Source organism: Azolla caroliniana, unplaced genomic scaffold (assembly GCF_043228905.1).
Source record: "Azolla caroliniana isolate FFs.n. ecotype wild unplaced genomic scaffold, voAzoCaro1.0.p SCAF_22, whole genome shotgun sequence".
Classification (NCBI taxonomy): domain Eukaryota; kingdom Viridiplantae; phylum Streptophyta; class Polypodiopsida; order Salviniales; family Salviniaceae; genus Azolla; species Azolla caroliniana.
In genome coordinates, this window is record NW_028230457.1 from 11562977 (window position 1) to 11583211 (window position 20235).

General features: G+C 38.0%; 5 protein-coding genes across 5 annotated transcripts in view; 3 read left to right on the forward strand and 2 right to left on the reverse strand.

Moving 5' to 3' along the window:
- Positions 1-1155: 1155 nt before the first annotated feature.
- LOC147850030 (phosphatidylinositol 4-phosphate 5-kinase 9-like) lies at positions 1156-6163 on the forward strand. The gene is made up of 9 exons (XM_087336951.1): positions 1156-2497; positions 2587-2754; positions 2929-3094; positions 3184-3294; positions 3405-3592; positions 3680-3837; positions 4612-4771; positions 4864-5276; positions 5425-6163. Exons 1-8 carry the CDS (start codon positions 1365-1367, stop codon positions 5138-5140), a joined length of 2361 nt encoding a protein of 786 aa, XP_087193077.1. The 5' UTR covers positions 1156-1364; the 3' UTR covers positions 5141-5276; positions 5425-6163.
- Positions 6164-6389: 226 nt separating this feature from the next.
- The window catches only part of LOC147850031 (uncharacterized), a 72534-nt gene continuing 58688 nt past the window's right edge, over positions 6390-20235 (reverse strand). The window contains exons 2-4 of the mRNA XM_087336993.1: positions 8230-8395; positions 8041-8099; positions 6390-6445 (exon numbers count right to left, since the gene is read on the reverse strand). Of these exons, the coding sequence (XP_087193119.1) occupies positions 6390-6445; positions 8041-8099; positions 8230-8395 (281 nt within the window). The remainder of the gene's footprint in view (positions 6446-8040; positions 8100-8229; positions 8396-20235) is intronic.
- Positions 8426-9229, forward strand: LOC147850032 (uncharacterized). The gene is made up of 2 exons (XM_087336945.1): positions 8426-9144; positions 9198-9229. Exon 1 carries the CDS (start codon positions 8441-8443, stop codon positions 9089-9091), a length of 651 nt encoding a protein of 216 aa, XP_087193071.1. The 5' UTR covers positions 8426-8440; the 3' UTR covers positions 9092-9144; positions 9198-9229.
- LOC147850033 (tRNA dimethylallyltransferase) lies at positions 11399-13488 on the reverse strand. The gene is made up of 7 exons (XM_087337133.1): positions 13112-13488; positions 12745-12874; positions 12583-12626; positions 12283-12393; positions 12076-12168; positions 11871-11983; positions 11399-11764 (listed from the first exon to the last, which is right to left on the reverse strand). Exons 1-7 carry the CDS (start codon positions 13447-13449, stop codon positions 11637-11639), a joined length of 957 nt encoding a protein of 318 aa, XP_087193259.1. The 5' UTR covers positions 13450-13488; the 3' UTR covers positions 11399-11636.
- On the forward strand, positions 15291-18005 carry LOC147850034 (small ribosomal subunit protein eS8-like). Its single transcript, XM_087337234.1, has 5 exons — positions 15291-15376; positions 15496-15568; positions 15742-16090; positions 17397-17572; positions 17802-18005. Exons 1-5 carry the CDS (start codon positions 15373-15375, stop codon positions 17884-17886), a joined length of 687 nt encoding a protein of 228 aa, XP_087193360.1. The 5' UTR covers positions 15291-15372; the 3' UTR covers positions 17887-18005.

The following is a 20235-nucleotide window of genomic DNA, read 5'->3' on the forward strand; positions in this document are numbered from 1 at the left end:
ATGGGTCAATGAGTGAATGAATGAATTGGTTGAGTTATATATGTGTATGTGTATGTGTATGTATAAAGGTATAATGTATATGTATATGTATAAAGGTATAATGTATATGTATAAATGAATGGGTCAATGAGTGAATGAATGAATTGGTTGAGTTATATATGTGTATGTGTATGTGTATGTGTATGTGTATGTGTATGTGTATGTGTATGTGTATGTGTATGTGTATGTGTATGTATAAAGGTATAATGTATATGTATAAATGAATGGGTCAATGAGTGAATGAATGAATTCGGTTGAGTTATATATGTATACGTATAAAGGTATAATGTATATGTAGAAATGAATGGGTCAATGGGTGAATGAATTGGGTTGAGTTGTATATGTATATGATATGTATAAAGGTATAATATAAACGTATATGTATAAAGGCATAATGTATAATGTATAATGAATCATCTATAATGTATAAAGGTATAATGTATCATCTATAATGTATAATGTATAACATTATAATGTATAATGCATAACATTATAATGTATAATGTATAATGCATAACATTATAATGTATAATGTATAATGTATAACATTATAATGTATAAATGTATAATGTATAAATGTTGGTCCACCCACACAATTACTTCTTTGCCCATTTCATATACTGATATACATATATCATACATATAATGTATAAATGTATAATGTATAAATGTTGGTCCACCCACACAATTACTTCTTTGCCCATTTCATATACTGATATACATATATCATACATATATGTATATAAAAGGTCATCAGCGTTTTGATCCTTCCTAGCTGGCTATGGCGACCCCCCATCATCCCTCCCCTTCCCCTTGTTGCAGGTGCTCTGTTCTGCTCTTTCTTTCTTTCTTTCTTTCTTTCTTCTCCTCTAAATTAGCATCCGACCATATAATGTCAATTGCCTCGTAAAACTATCCGAGACACACTCACAATACATCTAGATGATATGGGTTTTTTTTTTGTTTTTTTTTTTTGAGTTGTGATTTGTAATTGAAGAGGCGATTATCTTTCCCTTCACCTTCACCTTCATCGTTCCGTAAATTTCTGCCTTTGTAAGCTTTGTTGGGTCCTACGTATTTAGCAGTGGAATTCATCCGTTTTGGGAATCTTGAAAGGAAGAAGGACTCCTTCTAAATTCAAAAATTCTGCCTTTCGATTGTTCTCCTTGTCCTGTGTGTTGCGAGATTTAATGGTAGATCAGATCATCTTGGATGCCCTTAATGATAAAATAGTTTCAATTTCCATCAAAAGAACAGATCAGAAATCGGTGCATCGAGAGTCACAAGCCTTCTTCCTGCATGTAGCAAATTGATACAATTATGTAATGTCATCCATGCAGATGGAATTTAGGGAATCTGCTGCTATTACCAAAGCAGAGAATATGCAACAGAAAGCCACATCATGGAATGCTCCATCATCTGAAGACAAGTTATGCCTACACATCAATAACATTGAAACGAACTACAAAAAACTCATTCCTCCAGAGGTTCAATACACAGGTAGAGTTGTTCCATTGGAGTCCGATCAGATGGTTGGCTACAATCCGCCGGATAGGGGTAACACGAAGCAATGCATAGGAAGTGGCAAATCAGTAATGTTGAAGTCACTGAGCCATGGCGCGGGCGGAATGCCGAATGGTTGCGCGAAAGGGGCCTACATAGGTGCAGATGGAAGTGTCTACACAAGGCAATGGGCAATGAATAAGAAGCATGGATTTGGCTGGAAACAATACGGCAATGGGGATGTGTATGATGGGGCATGGAAATTGGATGTTCCGGAAGGGCAAGGTAGATATGTATGGAATGTGGATGGGAGTGAATATGAGGGGCATTGGAAGAGTGGGATGATGTGTGGGCATGGGGTTGTTTCATGGACAAATGGAGATTCTTATGATGGCGAATGGCTTAACGGAGTCACCAACGGTCATGGTATTTACACTTCCTCTGACGGGACCACATTCTTTGGCACCTGGGGGAATGGATATAAGCATCGAGAAACAATGCTGAATCAACCCTGTCAAATGCCCACTATCGAGAATCATCCGAAGAAGGACATGAATGATGATGGAAGCCAAACTTCTCATAGACAGAAAGTGTGTTCGGCATCCCATTTACCTGAAGAATTCAAGAGACTGTTAGGCCAAGATTCGATCCTTCGTGAGCTGAAGGTTGAAATGCTTGATTCAGCCTCGGCTGTCAAAAAAGACCCACAACCTCTCGAGGAGAAGTTTCGGAGCCTCGAAAAATCACTAGACTGTCTCTCGAAGGTTCCGAGCAAAAAGACATATGCCATGGAGGATGACCAAGGAAATCTTTCACGTGTAGATGGTTTAACTCTTAGTGAGGAGGCCGGCAAAACCCGTATTTTGATCAGAAAGGAAAGGAAACAAGCAGGTGAGACCATCTACAGAGGCCACCGAAGCTACGACTTAATGCTGAAACTACAGCTGGGAATCAGGTTTCTTGCCTTTAACCATCTCATCGGGAATTCAATATTAGTTCTTCTTGTGATAGATGCAGATTGAAAACCTATATGTTAATGTGTAGGTATTCCGTTGGAAAAGTTACACCACAACAAAGCAGAAGATTGACTCATGGAGACTTTAGTCCTAAATCTACAATTAAGGTGAGATTCCCTAGGGAAGGATCTCAGATGACCCCTCCTCACCCCTCAGCTGACTTCAAATGGAAGGATTATTGTCCTATGGTCTTCAGGTACCACAAACCAAAAGATGCATGCATACATTGCTATGAAATCTTTCATGCGTGTGTCTGCTATGTGCACTTGATTTTTCATGGCAGAAATAAAGACAAAAAACAAACCCAAACCCAAACCTGGATGTGGTTTCCTTTCAAAATTTAATCAATGAACTATGAAACTCTTTTCAGGAAGTTAAGGGAACAATTTAAGATTGATGCCGCTGAGTACATGTTATCCGTCTGTGGAAACGAAGGACTGCGAGAGCTTTCTTCTCCGGGAAAGAGTGGAAGTGTGTTCTATCTTTCTTATGATGAGCGGTATATGGTTAAAACACTTCGGAAAAGTGAAGTGAAGGTATATGATTTTATGGTATTTAAAATTCCAACTGTCGGCAAAGTCTGTCTATATTCTAACTGTTTAATTTCTATGGATGTGGTTATCAGGTGCTCTTGAAGATGCTTCCAAGGTATTATAATCATGTAGAGAAGTATGAAAATACCCTTCTTACAAGGTTCCTTGGACTTCATAGGGTCAAACCTGTGGGGGGTCGGAAGGTATGATATGAAGTTGATTAGATAACTCCATGCCAAGATGCTACCATTTTCCCCTTTTCTGTTGTATAAGATAAGAAGGGCTCATAGCCTTCTCTTTCTCTTTTCTTCAGGTGAGATTCATTGTAATGGGAAATGTGGTGTCTACGGATGCGCAGATTCATAAAAGGTTTGATTTGAAGGGATCTTCCCATGGTCGATCAACGGTCAAAGTTGACACTGATGAGAACACTACCCTGAAGGACTTAGATTTGGAGTACGTGTTTCAACTCGAGAAACAATGGAGAGATGCTGTTTGTTGGTAAATCTTTTATTGTTTCCTTTCCATGGCTCTAATTTTTTTCACTCTACTATTGTGTTGCTGACCAACTTTCCATTTGCAATCCAGTCAAATCGCAGAAGATTGCAAGTTTCTCGAGTCCGAGCGAATTATGGATTATAGCTTATTACTGGGTTTGCATTTCAAGGAACCTTTGAGAAAATCAGTGGAAACACATGACTTACCGTTGCATGAGGTGGTCTTTTCAAGATTTCTGGAAAGTCATGGTATGCTTCTAGTGTACTACTAATAATATTTCATCTCTTGGATGTGAACTGAATGAAAATGAGTTCCTCTTTCCGGGTGATTATAGATCATCCATGGATCCCCTTCTGTTTCTGTATGCTACCTGGTACAAGATACAACATGTCAATAGTGGTAAACAGAACATGTCAAGAACAGTAACATGGATCACCAAGTTCATGGTTGGCATTTATATAAGATCGAGCAACTGGTTTCCACAAAGTATACCTGGAGATTTAGATGCCATGTTCAATGTGAATTTACCTTGAGTGTCTCAGATTCTTCTGATGTTTTGCATAATTATGTACTTAAGTTTGTACCTTTTACATGATGGGCTATGTATGTGTCTTCCTATTCATAATAAGCGCTAGACCATAATTTCGAGTCGCACTGGATGTCTCATAGGTAGGGACACCTACTCTCATGAGCTGTGACCAAATGAGTTTATACCCCTAAACACTTGGCCTGACCCCTCGCAGGTGAGTATGTCTCTTATGTGGGCAAAACCTCCTACTTGTGGGACAAGGCCATGGACGAAGATTTCACGACTCTTGCCGAATCATTATCATTCCCTTGTGAGACTGTGTTTGTTTAGCATTTCTAGAAAGAAAAAAAAGTAGCATCTGACAAAGAAACCATGGTGAGGAGAATTCCCTATTTAAGCTTGGTGCCTCTGAACTCTTGCAATCCCATTCTGGATTTTTTGAAGCAAAGCTACCATGTATATAGTATGATCTATTAGTGCTAATCTTATACAGGTGATTTTGTGGAGATTGATATGGGATTAAAACGTTTGTCTTCAAGACATTTGGGATTCGAACAAGGCGCTGATGGCACACTAGAGGACGAGAAGACATCTCTCAAGTGTGCTCCCCTCAACAAGGTTGCGGTTGGTTCAATGGTTCATCCAGAAGAAAGGTAAAAACTCTGTAAAATTAACATCTTAATGCAGATTCATATGTTAATACTCAGAGAGCTAATCGACAGGAGTTTGCTTATGATATGTGAAGATTTAAAATACAAATAGGTTCCAACATGCCTGCCAGGGCTTGTCGCAGAATTCCGAATGGTGGAGACAATTACTACGATCCTAACGATGCTAGTGATGTCGCCTTATACTTCGGGATAATAGATATTCTGCAAACATACAATCTGGGCAAGAAACTAGAGCATGCCTATAAATCCATTCAGTTTAATTCTCTTTCGATATCCGCAGTGAATCCCACATTATACTCGAGGAGATTCCAACACTTCATGCGTGAAATATTTCAGGCTGTTAAGACATGAGAATGTGGCCTCCCCAAGTCATGAGTTCTGGATAACCTAATCATTGGAGCGTTATTGGATGGTTGCCCTTAGGTTATGGAGGAGATCAAATAGCTCCATCATTTGAAGTGAAATCTGGGATATGGCGAATTTGCAGGTTTGTTCCAGAGCTATGCTATCAGAAACAATCCATTTGACATCAATCATCAAAGGAATATTCTGAAATATTTGGCATCTTTAAGAAGATGAATTTTATCACACCAAGCTTTAAATTTGTGGATTGAGTGGTTTGGTGATATTTGCAGATGAAAAGGAGGTGACCGAAGACGAATCGCGATCGATCAGCCCACTTCTTTTCGGATTCAACAGTGAGAAGCCTAGTGAAGGAAAATGTGCATATGACCCTCTTGCAACCATGGAATTCTCATCCCTACCACATTCAAGATATTCATACATGCACATATAAATATCACTGTATGTATATGTCTTATCTGACCACCAGATCTCCATGGATGAGATTCAGAAGGTTTACATATAACCATCTTAAAGCCAAAGTAAAATATCTCAGCCGATACATATCCTCAACTTTCTCAATTTTTGACTGGTCTTTAATATTTTCGGGAATATGCTGCTGACATTACTTGTCATGATGTAGACAAAACTAGTTTCAAACCTCTGAATGCCAGGTTTACACTAGTTCCATCGTCAAGGGATTAAAGCGAACAATAGCTTCCTTGCAAATGATTAGAAGGATTAGTCTCTTTTTGGTACAATCAGAGATTAAGTGTCTTATATTGATCTTGGGTCAGGATTCCTAAACCCTAACCCTTAATTCTAACTCCCTAAACCCTAAACCCGAAATTCTAACTCCCTAAAGCCGAAAGATTCTGACCCCAATCCCATAAATACCATAAACCCATAAACCCTAAACTTAAGAATTTAAGTGGAATTCTCTGATTCTTAAGTGCCATTGTAAAGAATTTAGTTTAGTTATGTTCTCCAAATTCCATCAATTTTACTACGACAATATTTTCACTTTCCACATATTAATCATCAGCTAGCTCTGATGTGATGTGGATTCGATGTATATGATATTAACATTAATCCAATTTAGTTTGATGACACTTTGTTCTTGGACCATGTTTGCTGGATTTGTGCAAGGTGTTGAGCCAATATATGGTGTGATTTAATGTGACAAATATTATTAAAGGAATTAGTTTGCAAGATGGAATGAATTTTTCTACAGAACCTTCTAATCCCATCTTTTCGATTATGTCAATTGCTTGAAACCTTTCCATGGGTTTTGCATTGGATCAAAAGTTATGCCTATGTTATAGCCAACAACCTTTCATAAAAAAACATAATGTACCTTTTGTGTGCAATGTGGAGTAAATCAGTCATGTTAACATACGACAAAAAAGCATAAACGAATATGTTTAAATATGATCGTAATCTATAATATTTATTATGCATGAATCATGGCATTCTATAATGTCAAGTCCTCATTACATTATAATTTGTACTTTGTTACTATCAAGCCAAGTACCCTACATACTTGGGTGCTATAGAGTAAACAATGTACTATACATCAAAGAAAGTGTCCTTTACTGCTAAGTCTAGACTCTACACCACCATGGTACAACTATGTATGTCGTTACTCGTTTACTATATTGTATATAACAAGATATATTTTACTATTAGGGTGATACTGTTTGGGTACTTTATAAGAAAACACATATCTTGTTTATTGCTAATAACGTGATATCAATAAACTAACATATATAATTGCTAACCAATAGGTCTACACAATATTGGTACAATTTGAACACTACTTGTGTAATGTTACACGTATACAATTTCATTCTAGCTTTGTTATTATCGTGGAAAAAACATAATCTAGTTTGGTGCTAACTATTACATTATCGAAATTATAATAGTTGGTTTAGCATTGACTAATATCCATTCTACAAAAAAATAAAAAGCATGAGTCACGTCGACATCATTATTTCGAACTATTCAACGCTATTTTAATACTGTATGAAAAGAAATCTGAGTATACAGTAGTTGTATTGCATTAATTCTACATTAATGTTAAGTTTAGGCTCATATTATTTGGGTAGAGTTAGAATAAAAAACATATCATTTGATACTAATTTGTTGTAGCGTAGGGAATATATTAAGGGAAAAGTACCAGGATACCCCTGGAAGTTCGTCTATTTACCAGAATGCCCCTGGAAGTTCCAAATTTACCAAACTACCCCTATGTCCAAAAAATTACACTTTATAAAGTAATTATACACTCAAATCTTTGGTAAATAGGGCCAGTTTGGGTCCATTTCTTCCATCTTTGGTAAATAGGGCTTGTAGATTTGAGTGTATAATTACTTTATAAAGTGTAATTTTTTGGACATAGGGGTAGTTTGGTAAATTTGGAACTTCCAAGGGCATTCTGGTAAATAGACGAACTTCCAGGGGTATCCTGGTACTTTTCCCATATATTAATGTGGTTTTAGTATTAACTCTACGATATTGCAAAATTTAAGAAACTTTGTCCATATGGTTCATTACTAAATATATTAGTGCAACACACACACACAGCCACCAATTTGTTTCGTGATGTATGTTCTACAAATGTATGTCTTTGTACTAAGTTGATTCGGCTCAGTTAATGGAAACCCACAGGGTCTCCACCATTAGGTGCCACCATTTGTACATTTCGGGTAGTTTGCCATATAAACGAAACTTTCACCCACAAACTACATCATATCGTCGTCAAACCAAACCAACTTACGATAGAAGTCATTGGTGTGGCAGCAGTAGTATAAGCATATATTGTCCGCTATGAAATGACCAAACTTCCCCCATATATGGCCATCTACCAAATATGATCATATATAGATAATTGTAGGAAGTATATGAACCTTGGAACTTGACACTATTCCATGGTGTGAAAGCAGAGTCCGAGTTCTCATGGTGATCACTGAGAAAGACAAAAGACAAAAGACAAAAAAGACAAAGAAAAAAAGACAAGCCCAGAGTCACGTGACATGGCTCTAGCCTCTCTCTTCTTCTTCTTTTGTGTGTGTGTGTGTGTGTGTGTGTGTGTGTGCAGGAAAAAGGGGAAGAAAAAGAGATGTACATTTGCAGTAGATTCAGAGGAAGGCCCCATGTGATGGTGTTCAGTCATGCCCAAGTCACGTGACTGCACTACCCAAATTCCATCATCATCATCATCATCATCATCATCACCATCACCATCACCATCATGACCAGGTACTGCTCTAATTCATAAACTGGACTCCATTTTCAAAAGATTTGATCATGCATCATCCCATGTTTAGGATGAGGAAGCCCCCATTGCCATCAGAATTGGCTGCTTCTGCTACAGCCTTGTCCTGCTCTTGCATCTTCCTTTGCCTTTGTATCCCTTGTGCCATCGTAGTCGTAGTAGATGCTGCGCTCACCGATCCGTCTTCCTCCGCAGGCGGCCATGGCCTCTTCACATCAGAAGAATCCTGGCCTGCATTGCCTGTCACATCATCATCATCATCATCATCATCATCATCATCATCATCATCATCATCTACTCCATCCATACCAAGGGCATCAACATCTACTCCTACGCCAGGAATCGTGCAGAATGCAACGGAGAAGAAGAAGAAGGCGGGCGGCGGGCATCACCATGGTACCAAAAGAGCTCCTCCATCATCATCATCGTCGCCATCGTCGCCATCTTGCCCTGTGAATGTGATGAGGATCGGAGTGTGCGGTGCGCTGCTCATAGCTGCCGATGCGCCCGACTGCTGCCCCCTGCTGGGTCACCTGGGCATGGACATCGACTCGTGCCTGTGCCTGGCATTGGATGTCAACGTGTTGGGCGTGCTGGACATCAACATCCCGAAGCTGGACATCATCGCCACCATCATGACCACATGTGGCTACGATCCCACGCCCGACTTCGTGTGCCCTTGATAATGGTTCGAACCTCGGATTTATGGTGTATCTTCATCCTCAATGTAAAGCATGTTGAGTAGAGTCATGCTTGGATTTATGGTATATCTTCATCCTCAATGTAAAGCATGTTGAGTGTAGTCATGCTTGGATTTATGGTATATCTTCATCCTCAATGTAAAGCATGTTGAGTGTAATCACGCTTGGATTTATGGTATATCTTCATCCACAATGTAAGCATGTTGAATGTAGTCATGGTGAGCTCAAATGTATGTGTTGTAGTAGTGGTTAGCCAATTTGCCCTCATTTCATTGTCTTCAGCCCGATTTGCATCATAGTACTACACTTGATATATTGAAGAATTTCTTTTAGCTGCCACAAGGTGTCTTTCCCAAGTTGCCTTGAAGCTGCTAACATTTGATCAATTGCCCATTTGTTTTGGATACATGCTGCACAACTTTCTTTCTGTAGAGAAAATACTGTGCATGCATCAATCAACAAAAAGCTAACCACATAAGGGGGTAACATTGCCTTGAGATTATGTTTTTTCAATGTATAATATATCAATTTATCAATCTAACTTAGTGATAGTATTGCGTATAACAGATTAGGTCAAGTGTTTATTGAGTTTTAAAAGTGGAAACTATTGAAATACCAATTGCAAAGGTTGTTGATGGAAGGCTTTCATATATAATCCATGATTAACATACCGCATAAAATGACCCTCCTTTGTTGTGACAAGGAGGAAGGTTCAAATTACACTATATCATTCCATAAGTAAATCAGTAGTCCACTTCTTCATATAGGAGGAACGATATTTGCTGACCATTAGAGAAATTTTGACTCAAAGTTGGTCTTTTTAAGAAATGATATGTCATTGGGAAGTTTTTGAAATGAGCAAGTGGTGGGCGACCTTCTTAATTCATGATGCGATCTTTTCTTGCATAAAGGTGAGCTTTTGACTTGTAAGCTTTTGATCCATTATGTCCATCCATGACCCCACCATTATACATTCATGACCCATACATGACTCCTCCAAATCCCATAGTCAATCATTATGCACTCATCTAATTTTATACTTAGTGAGTTGACATTTGAAACGCAGTAATAGCCAACTTATGAATGTTCAAAAGCCAATCTTCATATAAAACAACACATCCAGTTTGCGTGCTACATTTCTTCATATTACAATATTGATATTTGAAATGTATTAGCAAAATTGTTCAACCCTCCAAAGTCAATCTTTCATATGATTAGAAATCTTCATTGTAGTTACACCAATTACATTAGCAATAATCACAACATAAATATATCATTAATTATTCTGAAAACTAAAAACCAAAAGAAACATTAGTCTGCCTTGTATTTATCCATCTACTAGGATCATGATTCTTTTAATTGTTAAAATGGTGTAAATTATATTGGTTTAAATGCTACTGTTTTGATGGATTCTATTAACTTGATTGTTCTCTTAACAGTCATTATATCCCGTCTGTATTTTCTGACAACTTTAACACCTTCATGGATCAATACAATGAGAGATTATGTGTTAACGTTGGTCACAATGCTCATGCACACATGCATACCATTGGCATAATAACACATTCCTTACCATCTGTCGATAAACTGGAAGAAGACAGATGGTTTTTCTAGCTGAAAACTATCTATCACGCCACACGTTGGGGTCAAGTTCTCTATGGAAGATCACTATCTATATATCATGGAAGTAATACACGAATACTGAACAAAACTGATTAATCAGTCAGATGAGACATTTCATTTCAAAAAACTTTATGGAAGAACCAAAAATTTGTGTTTCTTGGATATTGATTTGCTTAGTTTGATACGGCTCACACTCTATTCATTCTTGGAAGAGCCCATTCCTTCATTAGCTAAACTTTCGCCCTATATGTTCCCTGTGTAACAAAAATTGATCTGGGTAAAAAAGTTATTTTCACTGTCTTCTTACTCAGATTTAGGAGTGGCATGCTTCAAAAGCATACAAATGTCCATTTTGTGCCTACAACCATTTCAATCTCAACACGGCAGATTCTAATAATGTCGGTTGAATGTAACATTACCAATACCTCATTCTGAGCAATAACTAATGTTCATGCGCCACATTTTCACTAATTCTACAAGATTGCATGAGCATCCATCACTAATTAAGGAGATCTATTTCCTCCTAACCTCATATGTGTCAATCCATTCCCAAACTCTCATTGCTCCAATCAACATTCCATCCCATCGTGAATTCCTATTATCCCTTCAAACAAAACAGTAAGATTCCCCCCTAAGACATGAGAATGACTATAATTGAAGTTTCCTAAAAGCTGAAAATCAAGATTTTGAAGCCTTTGGTCATGGAGTATGGAAAATGAAATGTTTGCTTACCACCATATCTTACAATCTTTAAAACACTTCGGTCCTAACCTTTATCAGAATTTATCAAAATTTACAGACAATTGTACAACAAGGGTAGAGATACCATAACCACATGACAATACTGTACACTATTTTGATTCTTGGTTTATATTTTTGTTCTCCTTAGGATTATACCATGCTCCTATAAAGACGTTCCCATTGCTTCAAGTTTCAGGTTCTGTTGTGCCAGGGTATATATGGCATATGGCATACCCTTTTCACTTTTTTCTTTGTTCCTAAAACTCTTTAACATAAAGCTTGAATCAATGGCTGCAAAAACCACGCACACAAATACATATATACTGCTCAATGTCAAATTCATTGAATATGCACTAGTGAATTCAAATAAGATGCCAAAAGGGAAAATTTTGCATACCCTCAATCGTCAGTATTGTGGAAATCCATCTTTGGTAGAGATAGAGAAGTCGAGGACCTTGGCCGGTGTGTGTATCAGAAAGAATCACCTTACAAAAGGTGCCAGAAATCTCACTGCTCAACAAAAAAAACATCATTTTAAACTGAATAAACCCCACTATAGATAGATATATAGATATATATGATAGGAAACCAATGGAGCTTACTTTGCATGGTCAATCGCATCTCTACAGAGAGCCAATGTCCTCATAATGGCTATTTCCCTTCCCTTCGATTGTCCAAACAATTTCTTGCATTTCCTGAGAGTTTTTATTTTATTTTAATGAGGTGATAATTGTAATCATATGTAAAGATGAAAGAAAAGATTACGGTACTACATATTGTCCAAGAAAATGGGAATCATTATGTATTACCGATCATCGAATAATTCAAGAAAATCATCTATAATGACGACTCGCGGCATCTTGTGATGCAAGTGAAAGGCCGCAAAGTATTTGCGAATATCCTCATCATCCTCCACGTATCTACAACCAAACATGCACACTGATATGTATGGAATGAATTGAATTGAATTGAATTGAATTGAATTGAATTGAAAGAGCGCCTGAAACAAATAAAACCGCATTCTTCATATGATTTCAACACATGATTCTCACATAGAGAAAGAATTAGAACTTCTTTAATGTTATATGGATGGAATCTCGTCAACTCACTTCATGTGCACTCGCTCAAAGGCTTCAGAAGACACCGCCACATCCTGTATAGAGGCGACAAACAAAACATGTCGAAAAAAGAGAAAGGAAGAGCACCATGATCTTTACTTTGATACAATATACTGCAAGAGATTTATTCAGGCATGAGTTAAAGAGACAGACATGGGGAAGAATTGGAGGTTTTCTTTCGATGTCTTGACGTTTGCAGATGAAGACAACATCTGCGGAAGCTTCCGACATCATCGCAGCAGAGCTATTGTAAGCAAATTGGAAGAGGAGAGAGGTCTTCCCACTGCAGAAACAAAACACCAAAAATGAAATAAAATCACACACATATACATACATACATATATATTTCGAAACAGAAGGACAGATTCTAGTTCTTGTTCTTTGCATACACATACTTGGGATATCTTACTTACAAGAAAACCCTAATCCTTGGGATATCTTACATACCAAAAAAAAAAACAACCCTAAATTTCCATGCGAAGGACAAAAGAAACAGCTCGATCCTGAGCGAAACCTGCACCTGCGAGGAGGGCCAGAGAGCAGAGTGTATGTTGGGAAACTTGTGACTGGGGAGGCAACATCCTCATCCTTATCATTTAAATTACCACGACACAACAGGTCTCCTTCTCCTTCTTCTTCTTCTTCTTCTTCTTCTCCTTCTGCATCACCATCACCGTCAGGAAGAGGAAGAGGAGGTGGAGGAGGAGGAGCTTCATGATGGGAAAAGAAAGAACGCAGCAAATCATTCGTCTTCATCGTCTGTTTCCTGTGTCTTGGCATTGTCTGTGTCTTCAATGTGACTGAGGAGAGAGCCAAGTACACTCTCTCAAACACACGACTCCTTCTCCCTCCGATCATTCGCCTTCATCCTCTGTTTCCTCTGTCTTTTGTCTGTCTCTGTCTCTGTCTGTCTTTGGCCATGGCGGAGGAGGAAAGCTCCTCGTAAACCCTAAATCTAAATTCTAGCCCTAAACCCTAAACCTAAATTCTAGCCCTAATCCTAAACCCTAAACCTAAATTCTAGCCCTAAACCTAAATTCTAACCCTAAATTCTAAATTCTAAACCCTAAAAACCCTGAACCGAACCGTTTAAACCGTTGCGCCGTTGCGCCATGGTTTTGAGGTTCGGTTTGAGCCGAACCAAACCCAAACCGTTGCCCATTGTTACTAGTCCCAAAGAAAGCGCCACCTTTAGGTTAGGACAACATAGTCCCAAGGGACCACCCAACGGCCATCTTTGGCCTATATAACGAGGATCGTTCCTCATTTGTAGATCATTCTTTGTTTACCGATTTTGCTCTATGGAGTGTTGAAGTGTTCTCGCTCTCTCTCTCTCTCTCTCTCTCTCTCTCTCTCTCTCTCTCTCTCTCTCTCTCTCTCTCTCTCTCTGTTTGTTGTTTGGGAGTTTTCCCGACTCGATCCGACTTATATAGTTCATTGAGAATTCCTTTTCTTTTCCATACGACTCATAAGTAACTGGAATTGGTCACATGTAAATGTCAGTTGCTCGAATTTGTACTTTTTCGATTGTAATCTTCTCGACTCATATGATAATTATCCTTCCTCATTTATTTATTTATGACAAATTGGCCTTCCCATTCGGACATGAATTCTCCATAACAACTTAGGTGTAGATGCGACATCCACTCCTCCTCGTCTCCCTCACAAAAGCGTAAACTTAATCCTCGTGAAGCATGTTGAGATAATCTCACATCGTTTTAGCTAGCTTTAGCTAACTAGCCTAGAGCCTAAGGGGCTAGTACAAATTCTACTTTATTGTTGGGAGACGAGTAGGAACGAATGTCAATCCACTCTTAAGTGTGGATAACTTATCTTAAGATAGAAGCTTGAGCTTTGTGTATTACTTAACCTTAGCACTTAGATTAGATAAGTGATTATATTAGATATTAGGAAAGGCTCAAGTTGTAGCTCAAGTTTTAAACATGACAAGGAGAAGTAAAAATTACTTATACAAATGTATTTTATAGCTTTTATGGTGCCTTTGGGCATTTTCACAATGAGCTATTAATATCTCTATTATGCTATCCTTGCCCTTTATTCCATTGTCTCTTTTCTCGACACAACAATTGCTCTTCTATCCTCATTGATTAATCAACAAGATTCAATTGTGGAGGAGGAGATTTTGAGTGGAAATGAAACTAATTAAGCAAGTGGGGGTGAGTGCTTGGTCGAGCAACACGAATGGCTTCAACAAATCGTGGACAAAAAACCACAAACCGACGAAGCCAGACTACAAATTAGATAGACATTACACCTCGTGCATTGTCGGGCTCCCTGAAGACCAAGAACTCGGCGGGAAAACAATGTTACGACTGGGGAACACGTAGGAGGCACGAAAAAACGAGACAGAGATGGGCGGGCCCTTACGGTGAAAGCGAATTGCCGACAAAGTAGCATTAGCAGAGCAGGAAGATCGCCAAGTGTAGTGTGAGCACTGAGCAAGCAGGTGGCAAGAGGCGTTGTTGTGAGGGTAGAAGGCCAGTCAATTGGTTTCACACTGGGACCGCCCAGAGCTTTGGTTTCACACTAGGGCCGCCCAAACATTTGGTTTCACACTAGGACGCCCAAATATTTGGTTTCACACTAGGACGCCCAAATATTTGGTTTCACACTAGGCCGCCCAAACCCGCCTGGGCGGGGGTCTCTTCTTCATTCAGACACTAGGGCTTTTCTCTTCTTCTTCTTTCTTCTTCTTCTTCTTCTTCTTCTCTCTTTTCTGCTTCTGCTGCAGCGCCATCGCCATCGCCATCGCCTGCAGCCATGGGTCTGTGCACATCTCCTCTCTTGTTTTTTGTTTTCTCTCCTGCTCTTTCTTCTTAGGTCTGTTTTGTTTTGATTCCTTTGGTTTCTTCTTCTCCTTCTCCTTCTCCTTCTTCCTCTCAGGTATCTCCCGCGATTCCACCCATAAGAGGCGCGCCACAGGAGGGAAGAAGAAGTCATGGCGCAAGAAGAGGAAGTAAGATCCTTCCCTTTGATTCTCCATGTCGTTACCATTTTCTTTTCGACTGCATGGAACGCGCTTTTCTTTATCTGTGCCTGTGCGTTTGCTTGATCCATACCCCTTTTTCTTCTCCCCATGGAGAATCTCTGTAAAATTCCGCTGCTAAAAAAGAAACATAAAACGGAAAGGTATGAGCTTGGGCGTCAGGCTGCAATGACGAAGCTGTCCAGCAACAAGACAGTGCGGAAGGTCCGTGTGAGAGGTGGAAACCTAAAGTTCAGGGCCCTTAGGCTCGACACAGGGAACTACTCGTGGGGATCAGAGGCTGCGACACGGAAGGCACGCATCCTTGATGTCGTCTACAATGCCTCCAACAATGAGCTTGTGCGGACGCAGACACTCGTCAAGTCTGCAATTGTCCAGATTGATGCTGCCCCCTTCAGGCACTGGTATAGTCAGCACTATGGTGTTGAAATCGGGAAGAAGAAGAAGGCTCCTCCTAAGGAGGCTGGAGGAGCCATCAAGAAGGAATCTGAGGTATTTCTCCCTTCTCTCCACTTGTTTTCGCACAATGTGCGTTTCTATGTGCTGAGTGTGGATGCTAGCTTTATTCCGTCAAGCTTCAAGCAACATTTTGTTAAAGTTGTGATGTTTTCCTGCGTGCTGTATTTAAGATGCTTATGAAAATATCGATGACATTGTGATGATTTGTAATTGTCCTGATAATATGAGACAAACCCATTTGAGTTGCATATGAAATTCTGATTGCATTCACGTGATATTCAGCTGGTTCATCCTAACTATTCATGGAAGTTTCTTATGTGGTGATTAACATCAACTGTTGTTTTCCATTTTGATACATTCTTCTAATGTTGCTTTTGTGTTAAACTGATTGATCTTAAACTGCATTTCCATTTGTCCGGTGTTTAGTCGATGAACATATGGATTTTGTCTTCAATGTTTCTGTATTAGCTGATTGGTTCGTATGGCATGTTTAAATTTTAATTCTTTTCATTTATTTTATATCAGCACCATACTTGTATAAATGCAAAGATTGTGTTTTCCTGATTACACTTTCTGTTTGAAATAGTGATAATAGTAGTATATCTCTATTAAATGGTGACCATACGTGCCCAAATCTGAAGGTCGAAGTTTCGTGATTGTTTTTCCTCTATGAGATTGATGACTCTTAGTTTGTGTTGTATGCCAAGTGTAAATAGATTTATTTCATTTTTAGTTTTGTAGCATTTTACTTCAACACATACATATTAGAGAAGAATATTAGGTTAATATATATCACCATAAAAGGGGCTTCATTGGAGATGAGTTTGTGATAGTTATACTGTTCATTAATATCCTTATATACGACAAGCTGCAGGCTGGAACTAGAAAATAAATACTAGCTACCCATAATGTGAACTCATCTCTTGTTTAAGTGGAGGAATATATGTGCAGTAGCTTGAAATGCATTATTTTAATTCTTAAGTTCTGTTCTGGTTGCAAAAGGACAATGTATTAATAAGAAGTCTTTTTTGTTCATGCAGAACTCTGTTCATGTTTGCGTAAGGATACATATACATATATTTACATAGACATATATAAAAAACCTTAGAGCCTTATGATGTGCCTTTTTAGTTAAAAACTTCTCAATGAAATCTTGAAAGTATGCTACCTATGGCCTCTTGTGTAATGGGAGTTTTAAGTTCACGACGCGTCCTTGTCTCTTTTATATGTGTTATTTATTATCTTGACTTTAAAAACCATGTTCTCTTTTATACTTATGTTCGGGCTACCTTTTCTGGTTTTCCCTGGCCTCAAAAAGTGTCCCATGTCATGTATGCAGGAAGGAGAGACACCTGGTGAGGGAGAAAAGGAGAAGCAGAGCAACCATGTAGCCCGCAAAATTGCTGAGCGTGTCAAGGATCGAAAACTAGATCCACATCTTGAGGATCAATTTGCTAGTGGCCGTTTGCTTGCTTGCATTTCTTCTCGGCCTGGACAATGTGGCAGAGCCGATGGGTATGCCCCAGTCTGTGATCATCATATGTGTCTCTACTCCATCTCTTAGTTTGCCTTGCATCGTTATATCAATTTTCTAGTCTGTAATCGCTATTTTTGTCTCTATGCCATCTTTTTTTTCACCTTGCATCATCTCTATAATATTTCTTATTTGGTATGGCATCTCTAACACTATATTATTTTGTCATTTATCTTTATACTGTTTATATCTTCCTGTTTTATTTTTCAGCTATATTCTTGAGGGCAAAGAGCTGGAGTTCTACCAAAAGAAGATTCAAAGGAAGAAAGGGAAGACAACGGGTGCTGCTGCTTAAGTAGAAGGTCTTTTTTGATCTGTTTAGACAAGTCTTTAAGTATTTGTGATTGCATTGAGAAGTGCCCACTTCAAACTGTGTATTTCTCAGCTATTTTTGAAATGAGTTGTTTGTGAGAATCTGCCTTATAGAATCAAATTTTTGAGATTCCCCTTACTTTATGTTATGCCAGTAATATTCCTTTTTACGTGTTATGTTTTGATTTTATAACCATCTTATTTTACTATTATCTGTATATTTTTATCTTGCCTAAGCAAATGCTGCTAATTTTGATTCAAAATGGAGTGTGCATGTAGCTATTGAATAACTGCACAGTGATCTGAGCCTTTTGAATTGGTTTTCATTTTTTGAATGACAAATTTACATCCACTTTTTCTGAAGTAAAATATGACCTCTTTGGGTTCCAATCAGGTGCAATCAAACGACTGAGTTTTAGTGCTCTACTTGATGTCAGAAGCCAAGAAGAATAACAGTTGTTTTGAGCACATATGGTTTAATGTAAGGCTTCTGTTGCCATCCACATTTATACAGAAGATCCATACAGAAGGAAGTGTTTGAAATATAAATGTAGATGGCAACAGAAGATTCATACATGAAAGTTGCGGTAGTGTAATATTTGAACCAAACCACAGTTTAGAATACATATGTAGGAAATCTAACGTAAAGTAATGCTGATTGCAGCAACGAAATCCAATGTTCTTTGATTTGATAATCCAAGTTAATACTTGTAAGTGGCACATAATTTCCACTAGATGTTTAATGCTCGGGAGGATCTTATGTTTTGCACGAGATAGTTCAATCTAAAAACCAGAATTTACAGAGGTAATCTAAAAACATTAATAAGATGTCATTTGTATACTAGTTCAATGCTATAAAAATGTCAAATGTGCAAGAACAAATGTAAAGTTGTATGCTAAAACAGAGGTAATCTATGCTAGAACAAATGTAAGGTTCTAGCATAGGAATTGTCATTTGTATATTAATTCAATATTATAAAAATGTCAAATATGCTATGAGATGAAGAACCATAGTTTCAAGTTAAAGAGGGATGGTGCAACTTATTAAATTGGTAGAGTTTGAAATTGAACCAATCATCCATTGAGCCAAATTTAGCTTGTTTTCCAGTATTGGATTTAAATTGAATTGCACTCAACTGTTATGTCATAGTCTCTTGGTTCAATTTTGGCTCCAACTTGTGATTCCATGTTATATGTTGATTGCATATTATATGGTAAAAGGCCAATTGCACTTTACCTCTCATAGTTTATTCACTTCTCTTACATGGTCATGAGTCATGACTTGTATTCGTTGTTGAAGAGTTGTGCCATTAAATGATATAGTTATTTGCTTAGAAAAATGAAAGAGTTTGTCGTAATTTTGTTCTTGTTTCCGTATGTGTGTATCATCTCAAACTAATGTGGTAATTTAGTTGTCCATTAGACATCTGGTAGAAATTACATGTCTTTTGACTATCGATTGAATGGTCACATGTAACTCATGACCTTGGATATCAATTGAAATGTTGATAGGAAGTCACTCTTTTACACTTGTATGTCAACCAATAACCACGATTGTGCCCTTCCAACTTCATGCCTCCGAAAATTATGCAATCCATGCAAGGAGGATAATTATTTTTTATAAGATATGATTGATAAACGAAGCATTATGTGCTAAAGAATGTGTGAAAGCATTGCTTTTATACACTTCGAAAATCACTTTTTAGTCACCAAGCATCTTGAAATACAATGGTTTCAAGTTGTAAATGTGAAATCACCAATGGTAAAATGGGATTTTTAAGGTTGTGGGTGCAACCCTAGAACAACATGATTAATATTGAATTCATTGTAAAAAACCCTTTGTTATTTTAGTTCTAGATCTTACTCGTGGCTTTTAAGTTTTAACAATTTCCTAATAATTCTAGTTTGAGATAATATATACTTTGAGTATACTCCTAAAAAACATAGGAATAATGTTGTCATTGGCATTTTCCCCACAATATGAAAGAGTTAAAACACCTTTTAAACATTGTTATAAATGAACATCGTCTATCCATTCGTGATAAAAAAAGGTATAACTCGTCAAACATCATCAATCATCACTAATGGGCATGCCATTCAACTCCTACTAGATATAAAACAAAGAGGGTTACTTCTCCATTCATGACCAAGTGATTAGGCTATATTTGCGGCCTTAAACCAATCACGATTCACCATAAGAGTGGCTAAGACATTGTTCATATGAAGGTTCGTGAACATGAAAAGAAACCTAATTAAAGCACCATGAATAATTTAACAAGAAACCAAGATAGAGAGGATTGCTATCATATGAACCAAAAAGGCTCGAGGTCAA